General features: G+C 35.8%; 1 protein-coding gene across 2 annotated transcripts in view; it reads right to left on the reverse strand.

Annotated features, from left to right (window-relative positions):
- TBC1D32 (TBC1 domain family member 32) overlaps positions 1–23354 on the reverse strand; it is a 251432-nt gene that overhangs the window by 226666 nt on the left and 1412 nt on the right. For both annotated transcript variants that reach the window (XM_058307341.2, XM_058307340.2), the window contains exons 3-4: positions 9988–10149; positions 6444–6621 (exon numbers count right to left, since the gene is read on the reverse strand). In XM_058307341.2, the coding sequence (XP_058163324.1) occupies positions 6444–6621; positions 9988–10149 (340 nt within the window). The remainder of the gene's footprint in view (positions 1–6443; positions 6622–9987; positions 10150–23354) is intronic.

Below are 23354 nucleotides of genomic sequence, written 5' to 3' on the forward strand. Positions count from 1 at the left end.
CATTGGAGACTTCAATACACCACTCTCAGTATTGAATGTAACATCTTGGCAGAGGATAAATGAAGAAATAGAGACAGTGAATAATATGATAAATGAAACCTAACAGACATATACAGAATACTGCACCTCAAAACAGCAGGATATATATTCTTCTCAAGTGTTCAAAGATGTTTCTCCAGGATAGACCATATGTTGGGTCATAGAACGGATCTCAATAAACTTAAAAAGATGAAAATTATACAAAGTACTTTCTCTGATCATAATGAAATAAAGCTTGATATTAACAACAAGTAGAAAAAGGGAAAATCCACAAATATATGTAGATTAAACAACACACTCTTAAATAATCAGTGGGTCAAAGAAGAAATTGCAAAAGAAATCAGTAAATATCTTGAGAAAAAGGAAAACAAGAATACAACATATTAGAACCTATGGGATGCAGTGAGGCAGAGCTAAAAGGAAAATTTGTAACCTTCAATGTCTTTATTATCATGGCAGTTTGATATTGTTTATGAATTCCAAAAAGAGATATAGATTGTTTGTAAACTGGTCTGTTCCTCTGTGTGGGATAACCCTGTGATTTTATTACCCTCAGCTGAGGTCTCTAATTAAATTATGTTACGATTAGGGCTTTGATTCAGCCACATCATTAAAGTGTGACTCAGCATTGAGTCCCAGCCCCATTGGTGGGCTGATAAAACAGACTCTGACACAAAAGCAGACATACAGAGAATAAGAACACATAGGAAGAGAGGCAGCTCATTAGACATGGCAGAGGCCCCCCGGAAGAAAGATAAGCCTGATCGTCTACAGCTGACCTTATGAAAAGAACAGAGCAGTGAGCCCAGAGAGAAACTAAGCCCCAGGGAGAGAGACAAGACTTATGCCAGCCTACAGCTGAGATCAGAAGCTGGGACATAGAGCCTTAAGAGGAAGAAGGAAGGCTGAATACTTGCAGATGCTGCCTGCCATCTTGCATCAATACATGGCAACAGACTTTGGATGAGAAGTACCTCCTATGGTACCTTGAGTTGGACTCTTTAGGGCCTTGTGACTGTACGCTTCTATCCCATAAAAATACTCTTTATAAAAGCCAAAAGATCTCTAGTACTTTGCATCAGTCCACCTTCTGTCTGACTAATACAATTACAAAAGAAGTAAGAGGTAAAATTGATGACCTAACTACATAGCTGGAAGAACTAAAAGAAGAATAGAAAACTATTCCCTAAGCAAGCAGAATAAAGAAATAACAAAGAGTAGAGCATAAATAAATGAAATTGGGAACAACAACAACAAAAAAAAAAAAATGGAGAAAATTAACAAAACCAAAATCCGGTTTTATGAGAAAGTCAACAAAACTGACAAACATTTAGCCAGACTGAAAAAGACAAAAAGAAGATCCAAATAAATAAAATCAGAAATGAAAATGAGGGCATTATTACTGACCCCATAGAAATAAAAGAGATACTTATAGGATACAATGTACAAGCTTATGTAAACAAACTAGACAATGTAGGTGAAATAGAAAAACTCCTAGGACTATACAAACCACCTACACTGACCCTAGAAGGAATAGAAGACTCTCAACAAACCAATCACAAGCAAAGAGACTGAAACAGTCATCAACAACTCCCCAAAATGAATAGTCCAGGACCAGATGGTTTCACAGGTGAGTTCTACAAAGCATTCAAAGATTTAATACCAATCTTACTCAAGCACTTCCAAAAAATTAAACAAGAAGGCAACCTACCAAATTCATTCGATGAAGCCAATATCAACTTAACACCAAAGCCAGGTAAAGATGAAAAAAGATATTACGAAAAAAGAAAATTACAGACCCATTTCCCTAAGGAAGATGGGATGTAAAACTCCTCAACAAAATACTTGCTAATCAAATCCAACAATGCATTTAAAGAATTAATTACCATGATCAAGTGGTTTTTATACCAGGCATGCAAGGATGGTTCAACACAAGAAAATCAATCAGCAAAATATACCACATTAATAAATCAAAGAAAAATCACATAATCCTATGGATTGAAGCAGAAAAAGCATTTGACAAAATACAGCAGCCTTTCTTGATGAAAATACTACAGAAGATAGGAACTGGAAACTTTGTCAACATAAAAGCCATATATCAGAAACCCACAGCTAACATTGTACTTAATGGTGAAAGACTGAAAGCTTTCCCATTGAGATCAGGGACAAGACAAGGATGACCAATGTCACCACTGTTGTTCAACAAAATGCTAGAGGTTCTAGCTAGAGCACTCAGGCAAGAAAAAGAAATAAAGGCATCCAAATTGGAAAGGATGAAGTAAAACATTTGCTATTTGTACATGATATGATCCTGTAGCTAGAAAGTCCTGAAAATTCTACAACAAAGCTGATAGAGCTAATATACTATTTCAATAGAGTGTCATGAAACAAGATCAATACTCAAAAATAAGTGGTGTTACTATATATTAGTAATGTGAAATCTGAGGAGGAAGTGAAGAAAGAATCGAATATTTAAGGAATAATCTTAACCAAGGATGTAAAGCACTTGAGAAAACTACAATGCATTTCTAAAAGAAATTTTTTAAAGACCTAAATAATTGGAAGAACATTCTAACTTTATAGATTGGAAGATTAAAATTATTAAGATGTCATAGATGTGCAATGGACACAACCAATCCAAGGTCCACAGAGAAAAGGTGGCATTGGTATGGGAAAAGTGGCCATGGTGGCTGCTGGGTGCAGGGAATGGGAAGAAGAGATGAGATGTGGAGGCGTTTTCAGGACTTGGAGTTGTCCTGGGTGGTGCTTCAGGGACAATTACCGGACATTGTAGATCCTCCCAGGGCCCACTGGATGGAACGTAGGAGAGTATGGGCTGTGATGTGGACCATTGACCATGAGGTGCCGCGATGCCCAGAGATGTACTTACCAAATGCAATGGATATATCATGATGGTGGGAGAGAGTGTTGCTGGGAGGGGGAAGTGGTGGGGTGGGGGGGGGGGAGGTTGAATGGGACCTCATATTTTTTGAATGTAATATTTTTACAAAATGAATTTAAAAATTTAAAAAAAAATTATTAAGATGTCAATTCTACCCAAATTGATATACAGATCCAATGCAATTCTGATAAATTCTACTGCATTTTTAAACAAATGGAAAGGGGCCCCAAATAGACATAAACAGCTTAAAAAGGAAAAGCAAAGTTGGAGGACATTTACTTCTGGACTTCAAATTATATTATCTAGCTACCGTGGTAAAAACAGCATAGTACTGGCATAAAGACAGACACACAGATCAGTGGAACTGAACTGATGGTTCAGAAACAGACCCTCACATCTATAGCCAAGTCATTTTTGAAAGGTCTGTCAAACACACCCAAATGGGTAACAACAGTCTATAAAAGATATGGTGCTGGAAGAAATGGATATCCATAGCCAAAAGAAAGAAAAGAACCCCTATTTCACACCTTATACAAAAATTAACTCAAAACAGATCATAGAGCTAAATATAAAAGCTAGAGCCATAAAGCGCCTAGAAGAAAATGGAGGAAAACATCTTCGAGACCTGGTTGTAGGTGGTACATTCTTAAACCTTACACCAAAAGCATGAGCAATGAAGAAAACATGGATAAACGGGACTTTCTTAAACTTAAACATTTTTGTGATTCAAAACACTTCATCAAAGAGGTGAAAAAGCAGCCCACTCAATGAGAGAAAATTTTGGAAACCACATATCTGATAAGGGTTGGACTTCCATTCTACATAAAGAAATCAGACAACTCAACAATGAAAGAGCACACAATCCAATTTAAAAATGGACAAAAGACTTAGACATTTCTTCAAAGAAGTAATACATATGGCCAAAAGGCACATGAAAAAATATTCAATATTACTAGCTATTAGGAAAATACAAACCAAGACAATAATAAGAAATATCTCACACCTAACAGAATGGCCATTACTAAAAAAAAAAACAACATAAAACAGTAAGGCTTAGAAAGGATGTGGAGAAAGAGGAATACTCCTTCACCGTTGTTGGGACTGTAAAATGGTGCAGCCTTTGTGGACATTTGGAGGTTCCTCAAGAAGCTAAATATAGAACTGCCTTATGATTCAGCAATTTCTCTACTAGGAATACATACACAGAAGAACTGAAAACTGTTAAACGAACAGACACCTGCACACCCATTGCGGCATTATTCACAATTGCCAAAAGATGGAAACAATCCAAGTGTCCATCAATCAAGGAATGGATAAACAAAATGTGGTATATACATACAACAGAATACTACGCTGCAGTAAGGGATGAATCTTGATGACATTACACTAGGTGAAGTAAGCCAGACACAAAAGGACAAATATCACATGGTCTCACTAATACAAACTAAATATGAAGAAAAAAATGCATGGACTTAAAACCTGGAGTATAGGTTATTAAGAGATAAGAGGAGGGCTGTGAAGGAGTACTGATGCTTAATATACACAGGAGTTATAAATAACTTGACTATATATGTGTGGAAATGGATGGGATTGTGCTTGAAAAGAGTAGTCTAAGAATGTAACGTCAGTTGAAAGAAAGCTAGAAAATAATGTAGGAACTGAATAACACAGTGAACCCCAGAGATGGATGAGAATTGTGGTTAAGAGTACAAATGCAGGGAAGCAGATGTGGCTCAACAGATAGAGCATCCACCTACCATATGGGATGTGCAGGGTTCAAACCCAGGGCCTCCTGGCCCATGTGGTGAGCTGGTCCACATTGCAGTGCTGCAAACAAAGAGGGCCATGCCACAAAGGGTTGTCCCCCACGCAGAGGAGCCCCACGTGCAAGGAGTGCACCCCGCACTGAGCCGCCCCATGCAAAAAAAGCACAGCCTGCCCAGGAGTGGCACCACATACACAGAGAGCTGACGCAGCAAGATGACGTAACAAAAAGAGACACAGATTCTCCATGCCGCTGACAAGAACAGAAGAGGACACAGAAGAACACACAGGGAATGGACACAGAGAGCAGACAATGGGGGGGGGGGGAATAAATCATAAAGTAAATCTTAAAAAAAAAAAAAAAAGAGTACAAATGCAAGATTGCCTTTCTGTGAACCAGAATGGATATGCACCACTATTGCAGGGTGACGGGAATGTGGAAAAGCATGGAAAAAATATAATTAATGTAAACTATGGTCTATAGTTAGCAGCAATACCGTAATATTCTTGCATCAATGCCAAAAATGTACTGTGTTAATAACAGGGAGTATGGAAAAAATATGCCAAATGTACACTATGGAGCATAGTTAGAGGTAATAGTCTGATGATATTATCTCATAATCTTTAACATATGTTCCACAGTGGTGTGGTATGTTGATGAAGGGTTGTCATATCGGAATTCTACACATGTACATGACTGCTTTGTAAGTTCACAACTTCTGTAATAAAAACATATTTTTTTAAAAATTTTAAGTAATGATTAAAGGCTGCAGCATGAGAAAAACTCAAACTTTGTCACTTCCTCTATCACATCAGATAATCTAACTGACTTGAAACGTTCAAAACTCAGCGCGATCCATCTTGCTAAATGATGAAATGGAAGATGAGCACAGCAACATTTAAATTGATACTTTAAAAATCATTTTTCCTTAAATTTTGCAGTCTCAACTGTCACCAACATTTCTCTTATTTCACCAAAATTTCTCAAATTCCTTCTGGGTATGTGTTTAGAATATACTCGTCCTTATGTGGGTAGGTGGCTAGGTGAAAACGTTTCACTAAAAATATCAGGTAAGGTTCACACCAAAGTCAGACAGACTCCATGTGGCCTGAAAGTCCACTGTGTGGAAGTTCCAGGTACGTGCACAGGATGCATGCCACTAGCTCAGCTAGTTTCCTTTGTCTTCTACTATGGCTAATCTAGCCAGTAGCCTAACTTTACGTGAGCTATGCTGTAGCCAAATGACAGGAATTCCAGTATATTCATCAGAGAAATAGAATACCTCAAATCTCCTGATATCTAACAAAGTTTAATGTTTTAAAACTAACACAATTCATAGCAATCTTCTTCTCCAGAGGATGTATAAGGGATATATTTTATTTACATACATCTTCTTTAATATAAATTTTGATTAATAAGGATTAATTAGGAATAATGTGCCTTGCTTAATTAAAACTTAAGATTTGTTATGACCATTATTTTTTAATTGCAAAATACATTATTTCCTTACCTCTTTAAGAATAGTCTTAAATACAATGCAATTATCCATTGAATATATATTTCCATAAGATGTTATTTCATGAGCTCAATCTTTAATATTAGGTTATTTTATTGTTCATATTTTTCTCTGAATTTTAAAACAAGAATGAAGAAAAAATACCTGACAAAGAATTTACTGAAGCTAGTGATTATTAAGCACAATTTCAAGATATAAATGAAAAAAACTAAACAGCAAACCTGATTGAATGATGAATCACTATCAGAACAATTGTCTGTGCAGTAACTATTATTTTTCTCCTTTTGGATTTTTTTCTGCCTCTCATGACTTCGTATTTCATCTTCTTCAAACTTATTAATCATGGATTCCACCACTACCACCATGATGTTCTTCAGGGAATGCATCATTTCTTTGTACCTTTAAATTCAAAGTACTCTGAATAAGAGAAAAACTATCCACACAAATTAAACACTCAATTCAATTTAACTAGTTATTTTTATATTAAAAAAAAAAGTCTTTTTCTATACACTTACAACTTACCTAGGGTTACAACTTCCCTAAGGTTAGGGGAAAAAAAAAACAACCCTTTAAGAATACAATTCTTAAAAATGTAACCAACTTTTCTTAAAGGATAGTACAACAGGGGAGTGGATATGGCTCAAGCAGATGAGCACCTGCTTCCCATATGGGAGGTTCTGAGTTTGTTCCCAGTGCCTCCTAAAAACAAAAACAAACAAAAAAGAATAGTACAACACCAGGAATAAAAACTACTAGGAGAGCCAAAGCGTATTATTTCCTAGGTTTTTAACCTGTTTACATGGACAAAGGTCATAAAATTAACAAAATCTAAGGCAACAAATTACAATGGCATGGATTCCAGTGGCCAGCAACAAGAAGACTGTTAATATCTTACTACCAAAATCCAACCTATTTTACACTTCCTTTGTTTTTTGTTTTTTTTAGGATAGGGAAGCAAGTAAAGATTTTATTAAGAAATGAGAGAAAGGGAAAGTGCACATGGGCCTACTCAAAGGAGAGGCTTGGCCTGGGGTCTTTTTTAAGACTGGCCTTTCCTCCTTCCCCATCCCCATATTAAGAAGGGATCTCAGCTATTTGCTGTCCTGATTGGTTGCTTTTCTGCCTTCCCACTGGTTTAAACTACAGTTGCACCTGTTAGCTTTGAGGGAATCAATAGGTAGGCCTTTGTGTTTGGAGTTACTCAGAGTTGCTTTTGAGCCTGGGAGTTTCAAACTGGACCTCATCACCAGATTCCTGGCAGGCTTTTCAGCTGTAAGGGTTAGGGCTTTGTTTTCAAACAGCTGCCATGCCTCAGGGGGTTTGTGGGTGGGGTCCTATGGCCATGATCTTTGTGAGGTCTCATAGCCATGTTCTCTGTGGAGTCTAAGCTGTGATGGTTACAGATACCTTCCCTCATTTCCTATACTAACCTGCCTTAACTCTCCCCTGAGAGAGTTTATACCATTATTCTTAAAGGGGTGGGGACTGAAGGGCAGTGGTCATTCTTCTGTAGCTGCTTCCTTCTGGTTAGGGGCAGTGGTCCCTCCCTAACAGGATGCGAAACTCTCTAGCTAATCTACTAAGGATGAAGGAAGGCAGGTCCCACACCATGGTTGGAACTAGATGAAATCCCAGCATAACTATTATATTTGCTTTGTAAAGTGTCCAACCAGTCTTTGTCAGGTGTCAGGGAGTGTTACCTGCCTCCTGTACTCCTGGCTGACTCTACAAAGATGCTCCCAGCAGCTGGTTTCTAGGTTCTTGGCTATGCCGCATAAAGGAATTTAAGGACATGCCATAAGATAGGCAAGCAAGTAAAGAGTTTATTGAGAAATGAGAGAAAAGGAAAGTACTTCCCATCCTCTGCTAGGCTAAAAAGGCAGGCAAGCAATTAACAATATACATGAACAAATACTGTTAAAGGGTTGAAAGTCAAACATGAGTATACCACACAATTCCTGCCCTTGGACGTTCATAGTAGATTAGTAGGCAGTTAAGAACACAAGTAAAGGAAAAAAGGAACAATCTATGAATACATACAGTGAAAAAGACCCCAAAAAGGGAACTAGGAGAAAAGCTCCACATTGGGTTCCTATATGAAACAACTGTACCGCCCAAGACAAGTCACCAGCCCCTGCCTTAGGATATTCTGGAACAACAAAATAAAAGGAACCAAAAATCCTAGATGAACATGCTGGGCAGATCTGCCTACCCACCCTGCACTTATGTTCTTCTGAATTGTTACATAAGAGAGGAAAAAACCGTCTTGTTTGAGCTACTACATTTTAGCTTATACCTTCTTAACATGTATGCTAATATACTTTTCCTCTATGTTCCCATGTGACCTTTTGCATATACCATGGTACTAACCATATACTGTATTGAAACTCTTAATTTCAAGTTTCTATTTCAGTGGTTAAACTCCCAATGATACAAATTATTGGAGGGCAGGAGATGTTATTCATCTTTATAGTCCCAGAACTTAACACTTAACATGTAGTAGCTACTCATTAAATGTGTGATGAATATAAGATTGATGAGGGATGAACAAAAGAGAAAAATAATGTGGTGGTTTGGAGCTATGTACCCCAGAAAAAAAAGATGTTCTTCATTTATTCCATTCCTGTATGTGTGAATTCTTGTAAAGAGGACCTTTTGATTAGATTGCTTCAGTTAGGGTGTGGCCAAGCTGTATCAAGATGGGTCTTAATCCTATTACTAAAGCTGTTATAGGGAAGGTCACAGAGATAGAGAAAGAGCCGCCAGAAGTGGGACATCAACAGAACCCAGAGAAGAAGAGAGACGGCAGGAAAGGCTGCCATTGTATTTCCATACAACAGAAAAGCCAATGACCAAGGATCACTTGGCAGCCAGCCCCAGAATGCCAGAGTCTTCTGAGAGAAAGTAGCACCTTCATTGGCACCTTGATTTTAGAATTCTCCTAGCCTCAAAACTGTGAGTCAATAAATTCTGTTATTTAAGCCAACCCATTGCATGGTATTTGCTTTAGAAACAAGAAAATTAAAACAATTTATTGCTAAAATCAGAATTATTTCAAACGTCAGTTACAAAAAACTGATTATATTGGAGAGAGACAATTTCATTAATTCATTCAATATCTATTAAGGATCTAAGATGTACCAGGCATTTTTCTAGGCACTAAGAACACAGAAATAGACAAAGAGATAAAATTACCTGCCTTTGTAGAGCTTACATGCTAGTGGGGTGACACTGAAAATAAGAATGAAAAAGCAAACACGTATGTTGTACTTTATTCATCAGTAGCAATAGGTGCTAAGAAGAAAAATAAATGAAAAATAAAATAACAGTGAAAGCCTACTGTTCACAGTGAGGTAGAGAAGGCCTCTCTACTTAGGTGACATCTGAAGAGAGACCTAAAAAGAAAATAAAGGAGCAAGTCATGCAGATATTTGAGGAAAGAGCATTCTGGGTAGCAGAGAGCCTGGGTTGACTTGTTTGAGAAAGAGCAAGGAGACCAGTAGGGCTGGAGCTGAATAAGAGGGAATACGGTAAGAAATGAGGTAGGATAGAAAGCAGAAATCTCATGCAGATCTTGTAGGCACAAGAAGAACTCTGGATTTTACTCTGCATGAGATGGGAAGGCTTCAGAGAATTCTGAACAGAAGAGTGATATATGACTTCTTGTTTTAAAGAATCATTCTAGCCAATATGAGAAAAAGAGTGTTATCAAGGAGCACTGACAGGAGAAAAATTACTTTAAAATATTATTATGTACATACTTACTCTTTAGATTCCTGAGTTCTTTTAGTCACATGCTGTACAACTGTGTCATAACCAATTTCTTCACCCTGATTCTGATCAGAAGTACATTTTTCCATTTCTTCTTCAATCATAGAACCCAAAGCATTGCATATATGCTGTCTAAGGTATTTCACAAATTCATAGCTGAAACAAATATTTTAAAAATAAAAGTTTAATAAAATAAACAGATAAACCACAGCCTGGGATAAAATATTTGCAAAACAGATATACAAAAGAACTCTTAAAACTCAACATAAGAAAGCAAACAACCCAATATAAAAATAGACAAAGATCTGAACATTCAGAATATATACAGATGGCAAATAAGCATATGAAAAATGCCTAACATCATATGTCATCATGGAATTGTAAATTAAAATAACAATAAGATACTACTACACACCTATTAGAATAACTAAAATCCAAAACACGGACACCATCAAATGCAGGTAAGGATGTGTAGCAACAGGAACTTTTGTTCATTACCAGAGGAAATTCAAAATGGTACAGACATTCTAGAAGACATTCTAGCAGTTTCTTACAAAGGTATACCTAGGTTTACTGTATGATCCAGAAACTGCACTCCTAGATGAGTGCAACTCATTTTCAACTCCAAATGAGTTGAAAACTTAATGTTCACACAAAAACCTACACAAAAATGTTTATAGCAATTTTATTCATAATAGGTAAAAATCAGAAGCAACCAAGATATTCTTCAGTAAATGAATAAACAAACAAACTTTGGTACATCCACACAATGAAATTTAATTCAGCAATAAGAAGAAATGAGCTATCAGGCCACCAAAAGACATGGAGGAACTGTAAATGCACACTGTGAAGTGACAGAAAGGAGTCTGACAAGGTTACATACTGTATGATTCCAAGAATATTCATACTTCTTAGGGAGAGGGGCTGGGATGAATAGGTAGAGCACAGGGCATTTTTAGGGCAGTAAAACTATTCTGTATGATACCATAATGGTGGATATATGACATTATGCATTGGTCAAAACCCACAGAACTATACAACAAAAAAAGTTAACCCTTAAATAAACTATGTAGACTTTAGTTACTAATAATGTATCATTTACAACCAATTTACCACACTAATGCAAGTTGTTAATAGTAAGAGAAACTGTATACTTGGGAAAAAAGGAAGCAGTATATGGGAACTCTCTATATGGTCTGTGCAGTTTTTCTGTAAACCTAAAACTGCTCTAGAAAAATTAAGTCAAGATACAAAAAGTAAATAAAACAAAAAATTAAAAAATTAAGTCAACAAATAGATGCAGTAAATATCATAAGCACATATAATCATAATCAGAAAAATAGCACAGAAAGTTTGTGACATATTCAGATTTCTTACCTTAAACTGGGATTAAATTGGTCATTTACCTCAAATCATCTAGCTCATCTGAAATTTTGTTTTGTTTCGTTTTTATCAAGAACAACTAAAAAGATCATTCTTTAAAGATGACCTTGGGGAAACAAAAAGGAAATTCCAACTTCTGATGTATTAGGGATTGTTTCACATTTCTATTTTATGCTTCTATGTTAATGGGTGATACCTAAGGGCTGGAAAGCAGTTGTTAAATGTTTCACTATTATCCAAGCTAAAGAGGAAAAACCAGACTAAAATAAAATTTTGAAAGAATAAATAGGAAAAAGTAAAACCCTGATCATAAGAACAGAAGAGTTTTGAATACAGTTTGAAATGGTAACTCTGACATGTAATCAGCTCTTGCCTGAATATATTTAAAAAGAGAAGTTTACGTGGATAATTGATAGCAAATTGTTTTATGAAGCATAGTAACTGAAAATAAAAATCAATAATTATAATTAAGATCATTAGTCTGAAAGGTTAAAGTGTGTTCTTCCAAATGACAATGATAAGTTACAAGTCACTGTTGTAAATGTCCTTATATTCAAGACTTCCAGTTCAAATACATCACCATGTAAGGACCTCGCATATATGCAATAGAGAAGAGCCCTGAGTCATTTACTTATGCATCCATTAAGGTACCCATCATGTACTCCTCAATCCAATATGTATTATCCAATATGTATTAAACGACTGAATGCCCTCCAAGGAAAAGCCACTTCGGCCAGGAAGCCAGAGGATATCTTCGATTTTAACTGATGCTGACTGGAATTTCCTTCCCTGCCTTATTCTCCTCATCTCTGAACATAATCATTGCTTACTGGAACACAGAGGGATACTCAGTGCCTTGGACAGTGCAGGCCACAAAATTCAAGTAGAGATACTTGGCATTAAGCATGTGGTATTTTAGCCAAATTACTGGCTCAGAGTCAAAAAGATTTGTTCTCCGGCTCTAAGTCTACCATCTCTTAGCTATGTGACCTTAGCAAGTCTGTCTTCTTATATGTAACTTGGAGATGATCATCCCATCCCATTACTTGAAAAATTAAGGAGGCAGAAGACAAAAACTTAAACTTTGTAACTGTAAACTATCTGATTAAAAGGAAGGAGCTTGGCAAACGTATTCTCTGCTCCCATAGCTTCAATTTCTGACCTAATATGAAGACAGAAAAAAATTCCTTCAGCTTTCTTCAGTATTGACCACTCTTCAAAATGCCAGAGCACTATATCAACTGCCTACTTGACAAGGTCACTTTATGTTCCTCTACCATGTCAAAGTCAAGATAACCAAAACCAAATCTATCATCCTACCCATCTACATACAAACTATCTTCTCCCCTGATTTACACCTTTCTGTTAATGGTGCCATCATTCAACAAGACATCTATGCATAAAGTCTCAAATATCTTTAACCACAATATTCTCCCTTATATCGAATATCTAATTGTTAACAAGCTCTATAATTCTACAAATTCTTCCTCTACAACTATCTTTCCCTTCCCACTGCCAGCAAATTAATGTCCACATCTTAGTAACCTTTAGCTAAACAACAGTAAAAGCAACCTATAAATCAGTGGTTCTCAAACTACAGCATAGATCAGAATCACCTGAAGGGCTTCTTAAATCCTTGTGGTGCAAAAATTTACATTTCTAACAAACTCCCCAGTGGTGCTGCTGCTAAAACTGCTGGTCCCAGGACCCTATTTCAAGAACCACTGATCAGGAAGGATTCTGTATTCAAATGGCTTTAAATGATCTAAAAATCCTTAGACTCTGATCAGCAGATTTCTACTTAAAGTAGCAGTGTTCACCCATAATATTGGTAAATGCACTATTGGCTTTACATTAAAAATACTTAAAATATGTAGCTATCATTTTATGTAGCTCTGTATTAAATGACTTACTTTAAGACCAAGTATCAGTCCAAATGACACGTATAAGCAGGCCCTGCTGTAGTAGAGTCACAAAAGCATTAGTTTTTAATTTTATCTCCCCCACTTACTAGCTGTGTGAGGCTTCCCAAATTATATATCTTCTCTGGGCTTTAGTTTTTTCCTTCTATAAAATGGGGAACATCTTTATATTGGAAATCATTATAAGGATTCTAGATAATACATGTTCTGCACTTAACACTGCACCTGGCATAAATTTATCAGTAAGTGGTAGCTACTATTACTATCATTATAATTAAATATCAGGCACATTTTGTCCTTGGCATTTAAGCTTAGACTCTAACTTGACCAACCAAACTTATGGTCGGTCGCATTACTACCCCACACATATCTAACACTGCATGTTTTCTTTTCCTGATGCCTTTGACAATATCATTTTGCCCACTTAGAGGGCTTTTCCATATCACTTCCTACAGAAGGGTCATCCTTTACAACCTAAAATGCAACCTCCTTAATGAAAGCCAATCCTAATTCCCTAAATTCTGATGAGTTTTTTCTCCCCCAACAGTACACTGCACTCTTAGCACTTAAAATATTCTGTCTTGTGTGTAGTCATATAAGCTGTTTTATCTTCTCTTTGGCTCCTTACCATGTCTAAATTCAGATTTTTATATCCTTGGAAACAGGATAGACTCACTTGTCCATGGATCACCCACAATACTTTATATATAGTAGAGACTTTATAAACACTTGGATTGAAATATAGCACTGGACAAAGGTATATCTCTTCATTTCCAATGAAGTCAGTGTCAGTTTTAACTTTCATATCCTTTCTAAATGTTAGCAGTTAGTTCCGTGATCACTTGAATGCTTATTAATAATTTAGAGTAGCAATTTGCAATAATTACCTCCCTTCCCCTACAAACATGGTCTCTTATTCTTCCTATATTCCCTTCTGAAAGGGAAAAAAGAAACAGTAAAAAGAAAGGGTAGAGAAAAAGAACCCTCCTCTTCCCAAATACCAGCCACATTTCTGTACTAACAGCACTAATTTTCAGAACTCTCAGACTTGACACTATGAAGTGCTCTTTAACTAGAATCTCCATCTCCTGCACCTCATGCCCACCTCCCTCAGCCAATGCATCCAGTCACTAACACTTGTTAACGTTTCCTGCACACATCTTGGCATCATCACTTTGTCCTTTTTTCCACTTCCGTCATTCAGTGCAAAATCAGATCACCTCACACAATGAATACTGCAGCAGACACCTTGCTTGCCTTCTCACTTTCGCTCTTTCCCATATTTATTCTGTATACTATAGTCATAATAATCTTTAAAAATCACTGATTTCATTATTTCAAGTTAGAACCATTTTACTTATGCCAATATCTCACACATGTAATGCCCATAACACCTCAAAAAATATTTATGGAATTGAATTTAAAACTAATTAATAGTTGCCTCTTATCTTTCATGGTCAAATGCTGCTTCCTTGGCTTGGAATTTAAATACCCGATCAATCAATTCCCTTTATCAGGGCATCTCCACTTAAATGAAGCCACTCTCAGTACTCTCAACAAACCACAAATGTTGATCGGTATATAAGTAAATGAGGGACTAACTTGAGACTACCAAGTGACAGACTCTATGCTAAGCACTTTATTAACATTATTTTATTTACTATAGGAGATAGGTAAAACAGATGAAGACAGAGTCAGATAAAGTGACTTGTCCAATTCACTGACTGAGGTCCACCTTCCTCCAAATTGCATGTCATTTGTACAACTCCAGCTCTCCCAGACACGTAAAAATTTCAGAAACATTTAATTAAAATGAAATCGTTTGCAATGTTAAATTGAGAATTAGAGGAATAAATATAATATTCATATTTTTACCAATTTATATATTATTTAAATTTCTTTCATTTAAGGAGGTAACTCTATTACATTTTACTTTCTCAAAATTATAACTGGCATATTAAATTTAAAGGTATAATTTATGCAAAAATTTAATTAATATATTTATCTAATTTCCTTTTTTAACAAATCAATTTTATTGATACATATTAATAAGGCATACATTCATCCAAAGTGTATAATCAATGGTATTCGGTATAATCACATAGGTGTGCGTTCATCACTTAAATCATTTTTAGAGCATTTTCATTACTCCAGTAATAATAATAATAAACAAAAACAAACAAAATTCATCATCTCTCAGTCTCTCTATGCTTCCCCTGCCATACATAACTGCTATTCTGTTTCCTTCTCTCTAGTATACTGGTATTACATTTTGTAAAAAATAGTCTTATATATGCAATACCACCCATATTTTATGAGGTTTCACTGTGTTATACAGTTCCATGTTATATCTTTAGCTTTCCTCCTAGTAATACGTTTAATGTCTCTTTCTAGTAATAGGTACTTAATGTTTATACACAATGTTTAGCTACTAATTTCTAAGGTTTAATAAATTTGTCATCTAGAGAGTACAGCAGAAAAGGAAGTTATTTTGTAAATTTGATGTCTTGCAATATTAAATAGAAATAGCAAGCACTAATTTTCAGAAACATAGTCCAAGAAAAACAAAAACAAAAACTTAGATTCATGTGCCATAGAAAAAAGCCTCTAATGATCTTACTTTACAAGCTATCACTATAAGCAGTATTTGCTTCTTCTGACAATTTCATCATTACCTTATATTACTTGATGATCTGCCCAGACAAGCCAACTTCCTATCCATTTTAAATGTTAACTTATTTCTTAATTTGTATATTACTAATTATAAACCAAGTTTTTCCACATTCTACACAAAATGGTGAAAATTTACACAAGAAGAAGAAGAATTCAAAGACTAAGATTTCAAGGGGAAGAACAGGCAGAATCCTTTAAAGATCCTCCACACACCCCTTGCTGGGTTCTCCAGGTAGTTCGGAAACAGAAGTGGCAGATGTACATGATGAGATTTGAAGAACCAAAATGGCCTTCCACCACAACCATCCCTTCATTCCCAGGAACCATCTGGATCAAGGATCAGAATGTCTGAAATTTCTATAAAAGTAATATTGTTTTCTTTGAAATGTCTTTGAAAATGAAAAGGATCCTGGGATAATCCTTTCGGCCCAGCCACTATGACCTCACAACCAACCTCGCCCAACTGGAAAAAGGGAGAAAAACTGAAAGTGGAAAAAAGGGGAAAGAGGAAATGGAAGACCCCTGAAGACAATCTTGACCCTCTTCATAATCCTGCGCAAGAATATACAATCAGATCCAGCAGTTTTTCTCCAGGTCTCTTACACATTCAGTGGGAAATAGATGAGGCTTGCCTCAGTTACTTACCTGAAACTGAAGGAAGAGCCTCTGTGAAGATCAATTCTACATCTGTCATAAATACCTACTAAGGAAAGGCAGAATTAACTTATCCCTTGGCTTTATCAACCCCATCTTTGTCCCACTAATCAGAGTTGGGAGAATTTAATATTTAGCTGAGAAATCTAACTTTGTGTATGCTTTGTCATAAAGGTCAACCTGTAGGCAACACAAATGGTATTTTCCTACCTAAGACAGAAGGGAAATATAACCCAAATCCATTAACAAAATGTATTCAAGAAAGTTAAGAGAACACCTTCAAAATTAAGACCTTTCCAAAAAGAAAAAGAAAAACAACCTAGTAATCTGTTCTTTGGGAATTTGAAAAGCCACATGTTTTCCAATGACATCATTTTTACCTATGACCTCATGCAGTAATAATTCCCAGAAGACCCCAATCAAAATGCTTCAAGGTTTTGGTTCCTCTTTCAAATTAAATGAACCCAAGAATCCCAAAGGATTCTGCCTGTTCTTCCCCTTGAAACCTTGGGTTGAATAGTGCCCAAAGAAGTTACTGCTCTTTTTCATAAAAAGCTTCTTGGAAAAAAAAAAAAAATCTCCTATTATGTGAGGATTGCCAGGCTGTCTATGGCCTTAGGATGCTCTACTGACTCATAGCCCTGACCAATAAATGAAAAACTCTGACAGCCTCCAATCCCAAATTAATTGAGTCAATTTGTCAAGTGGGTCCTTGTACTTTTAGGTAAGAGGAACTCAAGACTTCAAGTTCTCATTTGCCAATTTATTTTATGTTCTTATACCATCTGAATTCATGGTAGTGCCCCCACAAGTCCTGAAAGTTCAATAATGACACCCTAGGATTAAAAAAACATTGTTGCAATGAAGGCTGGGAGAAATACTACTATAAAATCAAGTACTGTGTTGCTTACACTGTAATCTAGCTAGCCCTTATATCTGGTCCTTATAACATCTATATCTAATCCAAAAGATCAACGGTAAGTAAAAAATTTACATCAAGCATTTTCATTGCATTGTTTTTCGAAATTATTCTGGGGTTGTAGCATATTCTACTTATTTAGTGTAAATGTAAAAGCCATGATGCCTAAAATAGACTTTCAATAGGCCCTATACTTATTCCAGGGACTGTAAACTCAGAAAGGTAAAGTAAAGGGAGCCATATTTAAGTGAGAAAAGAAGAGGATGTACTTAATTCAAGAGGACAGGACCCTGCTGAAGGCTCCAGTCACTTGCTGCCAAGCAGGAATGTGAGCCTGGTGTTTTCTTTCAATGTTTTAATAAAAGTTAGAAAAATGATTATATGTGCTATCTTCCAATTTTTTTAATGTTGCTTTAATTTTTTTTTCTAAACCAAGCAAAATGAAACATCACCACAGATCAAGCAGCACTTGCAAGAAGGATGCCAGTTTGACTGCTCAACACCCTCTCCTCTTAAGCAATACAGTACCCTGACAACTACAGGTTCTGGCTAATATCTACGTTTAAAATTTCTAATTAAGAAGTGTATTTATAGCAGACCATTCTGTGTTAATATTTTCAAACTCAACACATTCAAACTGTGCTGGAAAGGGCAAGACTATATTATAAAAATATACAGCTATCACTGCCATGGACTACAATAATAAAAAAAAACTTACACTAATTTATATTTTAATTGAAAGCTATTCCTATTCATTGTTCTAAGAAGTGAACCATTAGCTTTATTTTAAGGTTTTTCTAAGAGGATTTGCTGGATTTTTAAAAAGTATAATCTGTAAAATGAATAAACAGGTTTATAATTGCTATATTTTACCTTTAGAGATCAATGAATCAAGTTTGCTTCAGGTTTAAGCTCTAAATCTTAGACCGACCAACCTGGTAACCTTAGGCAAATATACCTAATCCTTGCAAACCATAGTTTCCCATTACATAATGGTGTTGATAATTGAAATGTGAAAACTGTTGCTTATTTCATACAGTGTTTTCCTGTATTCTAACACTATTACCCTCCTCACCAAATATCTAGTACATATATTTCACTAACATTGTTACTTTAAAAATAATTTAATGAGAAAAAAAAAAATTAGGTTTAAATGACATTATTGCCAAACGTATGCAAAATATCTTTTTCAAAATATTCCTCAAAGAGGGACATTAAAATCTAAGAGGACAGTTGTTTGTTACTAAGAAAAAACGAGTTCAGCTCACCACATTTCAGAAGCAGCTCAATTAAAATGCATAACAATGTTCCTGATCATTTTGCTTTACTACAAATATAAAATTTTTCATATTTACATAGGAAAATTTTAAAGATGAATAAAAGAACATTCACTTTTTCATTCTTTTCTCTCCAACTTTACCTAATTTGTTTTCCACAATGAATTTCTGACATGTTAAAAATGTTTGTAACAAAATGTACACAAATAGAGATTACCATTAAAACATAAGAATATAAAAAATCTAATTAGTACAAGTTTGCATTAAAAAATCATCCTTTTAGCGATCCAAACAAGCAAAAAAATTTTAATCATATATAGAAAAAATTATAAGTAATGGTATGTTTATAAAAGGTATTTCATCAGTGATTTTAAATTATTAATCATAACACTATAATGGGAATTCTTAAAATACAATATAGGTGATATGATATTTTTTATACGAAAAACTTCAATACATATTGGTTTATAAAAGGTTAATAGAAAAAAAATTTTACATCTCCTACAACCTTTTAAGTCAAAGATAAAGTTTCTGACACATAATAAACAGTTACTAGAAATGTATTCATTAATTATGGAGATACACAATCCTTGGAAATATCTCTGTTCAGGCAAAGCACTTTACAAAATTGATGTTTCCTTGAAGTTACCACTTAAACACACCAAAGTTGATAAATTTCTTAGTTTTTTATTTTTTTTTCCTTCCCCTCCCTACCCTGCTGTTTTTGCTGTCTGTGTCCATTTGCCGTGTGATCTGTATCTATTTCTCTTTTTGTCTTCTCTTCTCATCTTTCTCCTCTAGGATTCACAGGGATTTGATCCTGGGGCCATGGATGTGAAGAGAGGTTCCCTATCAATTGCACTACCTCAGTTCCTGGTCTCTGCTGTGCTACACCTTGACTCTCCCCTTGTCTCTCTTTTGTTGTGTCATCATCTTGCTGCGTGACTCATTTGCACGGGCACTGGCTCAACACACGGGCACTCGGCTTACTGTGTGGGCACTCGGCTTGCCACACAGGCACTCACGCAGGCACCTGGTTTACCACATGGGCACTCAGCTCACCACGAGGCACCCACATGGGCACTCAGCTCACCAGGTGGGCACTTGGCTCACCACATAGGCACTGGCTCGCCACGCAGGCACACTTTCTCTTTTTCACCAGGAGGCCCCAGGGATCAAACCAAGGTCCTCCCATACGATAGGTGGAGACCTTATCACTTGAGCCACATCCGCTTCCCATCATAAATTTTAAGTCATTAGAAAACTCTTTCGTAAAACAGAATAAATTCCATTCAGTACATATTGTGTGCCATCAAACAAAAAATATATCAGATGAGAGGGCTGCAAAAGCAAGCCTCTGCATTAGAGACTTAACAATCATTAGGGTTGGTGAGTATTTGTAAAAGAACTGTGTATGAGTATGGGAATCCTGTATGATTATTCTATAAATCCACAACCTTTCTAATTAAAAAAAAAAAAGTGTAATACAACTGTCATTGAAATGTAAATAAGCATATTCTAACTCTGGTTTTCAAACCTGGCTACACATTAGAAGCAAATAGAGAACTTGAAGAAAAAAAAAAGCACCAAGGTCTAGCCTCTACTGCTTCCCCTTTCTCATGACCCCAACTACATCAGGATATTTAACTTGTGGTACTTATTTTTTTAAACAGTCCTAGCTAATTCTAGTGTAGTAAAGGTTGAAAAACAGAGCTCTGTTTGTTTTATTCTGAGCCAGTCTGAGTGTAAAAACTTACACAAAACATACACACATAATGAAAACAAGGTCCTCTTCCCTATCTCTCCCTTCTCCAACAGGTCTCAATACCTTGCTGTCACTTTTGGAGAAAAGGCGGAGAACTTGGATCTTTTAGAGACTGTACAGTTTTAGCTGGAAACACAGATGACACTATAGAAAGCAGAAATAAAGTAGTGATGCTGGCCCAGGGACGAATCCCTAAATAGGGCTGTTTTGCCTTCGCTGTGGTCCACCCCTCCCCCAAATTACTGAAATTTTTCCCATATTATTTCATTATACTACCTGAAACTCCATTATTAATGATTCGATTGCCTTAATAACTATCCTCTTACAAAAATGTCGATAGCCCAAAGACACCAGTTTCCTCTTTATGTCTTTTTTAGAAAAGGTTGTTTTTGTTCCTAATATTAGGACATCATGTGGATTTATAGAATCAGTGTTCTGATAGCAGAGATGAGGAGATGGATAAATCAGAAGCATGAAACACTTGGGAAAGCAAAATATGCCTAAGTGAATCAAGAACATTAAGAGTTCAAGGAGTTCTGGGACAGTGAAAAGAAAAAAAAATCAAAACAGGAGCACCTGGGCCAAATGACAGTTATAAATCCTATTTTTAAGACTATACACTATATTTGGATACTGGATTTTTTAAGGCTGGCCACAAATAAAGCTCTTTAGTAAATAGTAAACAGAGACTATGCACGTTAATTGGCAAGCACTTAATCTACTGTTTAAGAAGAGTAACTGTAACAATAAAACTTTAACTGGGAAACCATTTTTAACCCAATGCAGCTAAAGCAATACTTACAGGGAAATACGTAGCCCTAAAATCCTTATAATAAAAAAGAAAAATGCTTAAATTAATGAGCTCAGCATTCATCCCAAAACAGTTTTAAAAAAAATTTCTAGAGGGGAAAAATAAAAGGAGGAGAAATTGACAAGAAAAATAAATTAATACAAGAAAGAAAAAACAAAGCCAAAAGCTAGTTCTTTGAAAAGACTAATAAAATAAGCAAACTTCACAAGTCAAGAACAAAAGAAGGCACAAAAAAAAAAAAAAAAACAAAGATAAAAAAGGGGCATAATTACTAGTACTGGAAACTTTAAAATGATAAGGCTATTAATGAAAAACTTTACACAAATAAGTTTGAAAATGTAAATGAAGTGAACAAGTTTTTAGTACTTAATCCTACCAAAAACTGACTCAGTAATTTAAAAATTATTTAAGCAACTATTTGCACATGAAATAAAAATCAGAAATAAAATCCTACCCTTAATGTTTAATATGGACTTGTATGAGATAAACTAGCATTACATGAGATTATGAAACATTAATGACTATGACAGTTTGAATTTGGTGAATCCCAAAAGAAGATTAATTCTTGAACTAATCCATTCCTACAGGTGTGAGACCCTTTGACTACATTAAAGGCTCTTGATTACATTACTTGATTAGACTGCTTTTGATTGGACTACATAAATAAGGGTTGGGTCTCTGCGCTCTTAATGGAGACACAAAGAGAAAGACCACAGACAGAAAAGGGAGCTCTGACATTTTGGCCTGGCCATGTGAGAGAAAGGACACAAGGATAGCTACTAGCTGAAGTTGAGCAACAAAGCCCCCAAGAGACTGGGCCATGAAGAGACGAGCTATATGCCTGATAGCTCACAGCTAGGCTCAGCAAGAAGCAGAACAGCTGAGGCTGGGAGAGACAAGTCATATGCCTGACTGCCCACTGCTGAGCTTCTAGAGAGGGTGAGCCTTGAGTGGAATACAGGGACCTCTGCAGAGATCTGCTCCCATCTTACCTCACCACATGGCAGGACACCAGGATCACAGTAGTTGACTTTGATGAGAAAGTATCTCTGATGGTGCCTTGATTTGAACATTTCATGTACTCAGAACTGTTAAGATTTTCCCTTAATAAATCCCTCTTGTAAAAGCCAACCCACTTCTGGTATTTTGCATTAGCAGGCTTTGGCAAACTAAGATAATGACTAAACCTATACCTGAGAAAGTTCCCATTTTTCTATAATGCACTGTTGAAGAAATAATAGCTAACCAATAAAAGCTGATCTGGTATCACCAAGATAAAGAATACAATCACCTAATAGCAGCTATAAATGGATTTAACAAGGAAATAAACAAGAAAATCATGGAAATACAAAAGATACCAAATGTATAACCAGCAAAACAAATTCTGTATCAAAGCATTCCTTTTAAACTTTTAAAAACTCCCTTGAGAAACAAACTATAGACTAAAACTTACTACTATTCTACCACAGACTTAGTGTGACTCTAGCAATGGAAGAAATAGCATTGCTGTGGAGGTAGTGACCCATGGATGTTCTGCGGTTAAGGAGAGGGAAAAACAGGTGTAATGGGGGTATTTTCAGGACTTGGGAATCATCCTGAATGATATTACAATGACAGATACAAGCCATTATATATCCAGCCATAACCTACAGAGTCGAATGGGAGAGAGTGTAAACTACAATGTAAACTATAATCCATGCTTAGTGGCAACACTCCAAAATGTGTTTATCAAGTGCAATGATGTACCACACTGATGAAAGATGCTGCTAATGTGGGAAAATGTAGGAGGTGTGGGGAGCAGAGCATATGGGAATCCCTTATATATTCTCTGTAACATTTATGTAATTGAAGTATCTTTTAAAAAATTTTTTTAAAGTGGGGAAAAAAAAATGCCAAAGGGAAAAAAAAACAACTCCCTTGAGTATCTGAGGAAAACCATAAATGCTCTCCTCATAAA

This window comes from Dasypus novemcinctus, chromosome 11 (assembly GCF_030445035.2).
Source record: "Dasypus novemcinctus isolate mDasNov1 chromosome 11, mDasNov1.1.hap2, whole genome shotgun sequence".
Lineage (NCBI taxonomy): Eukaryota > Metazoa > Chordata > Mammalia > Cingulata > Dasypodidae > Dasypus > Dasypus novemcinctus.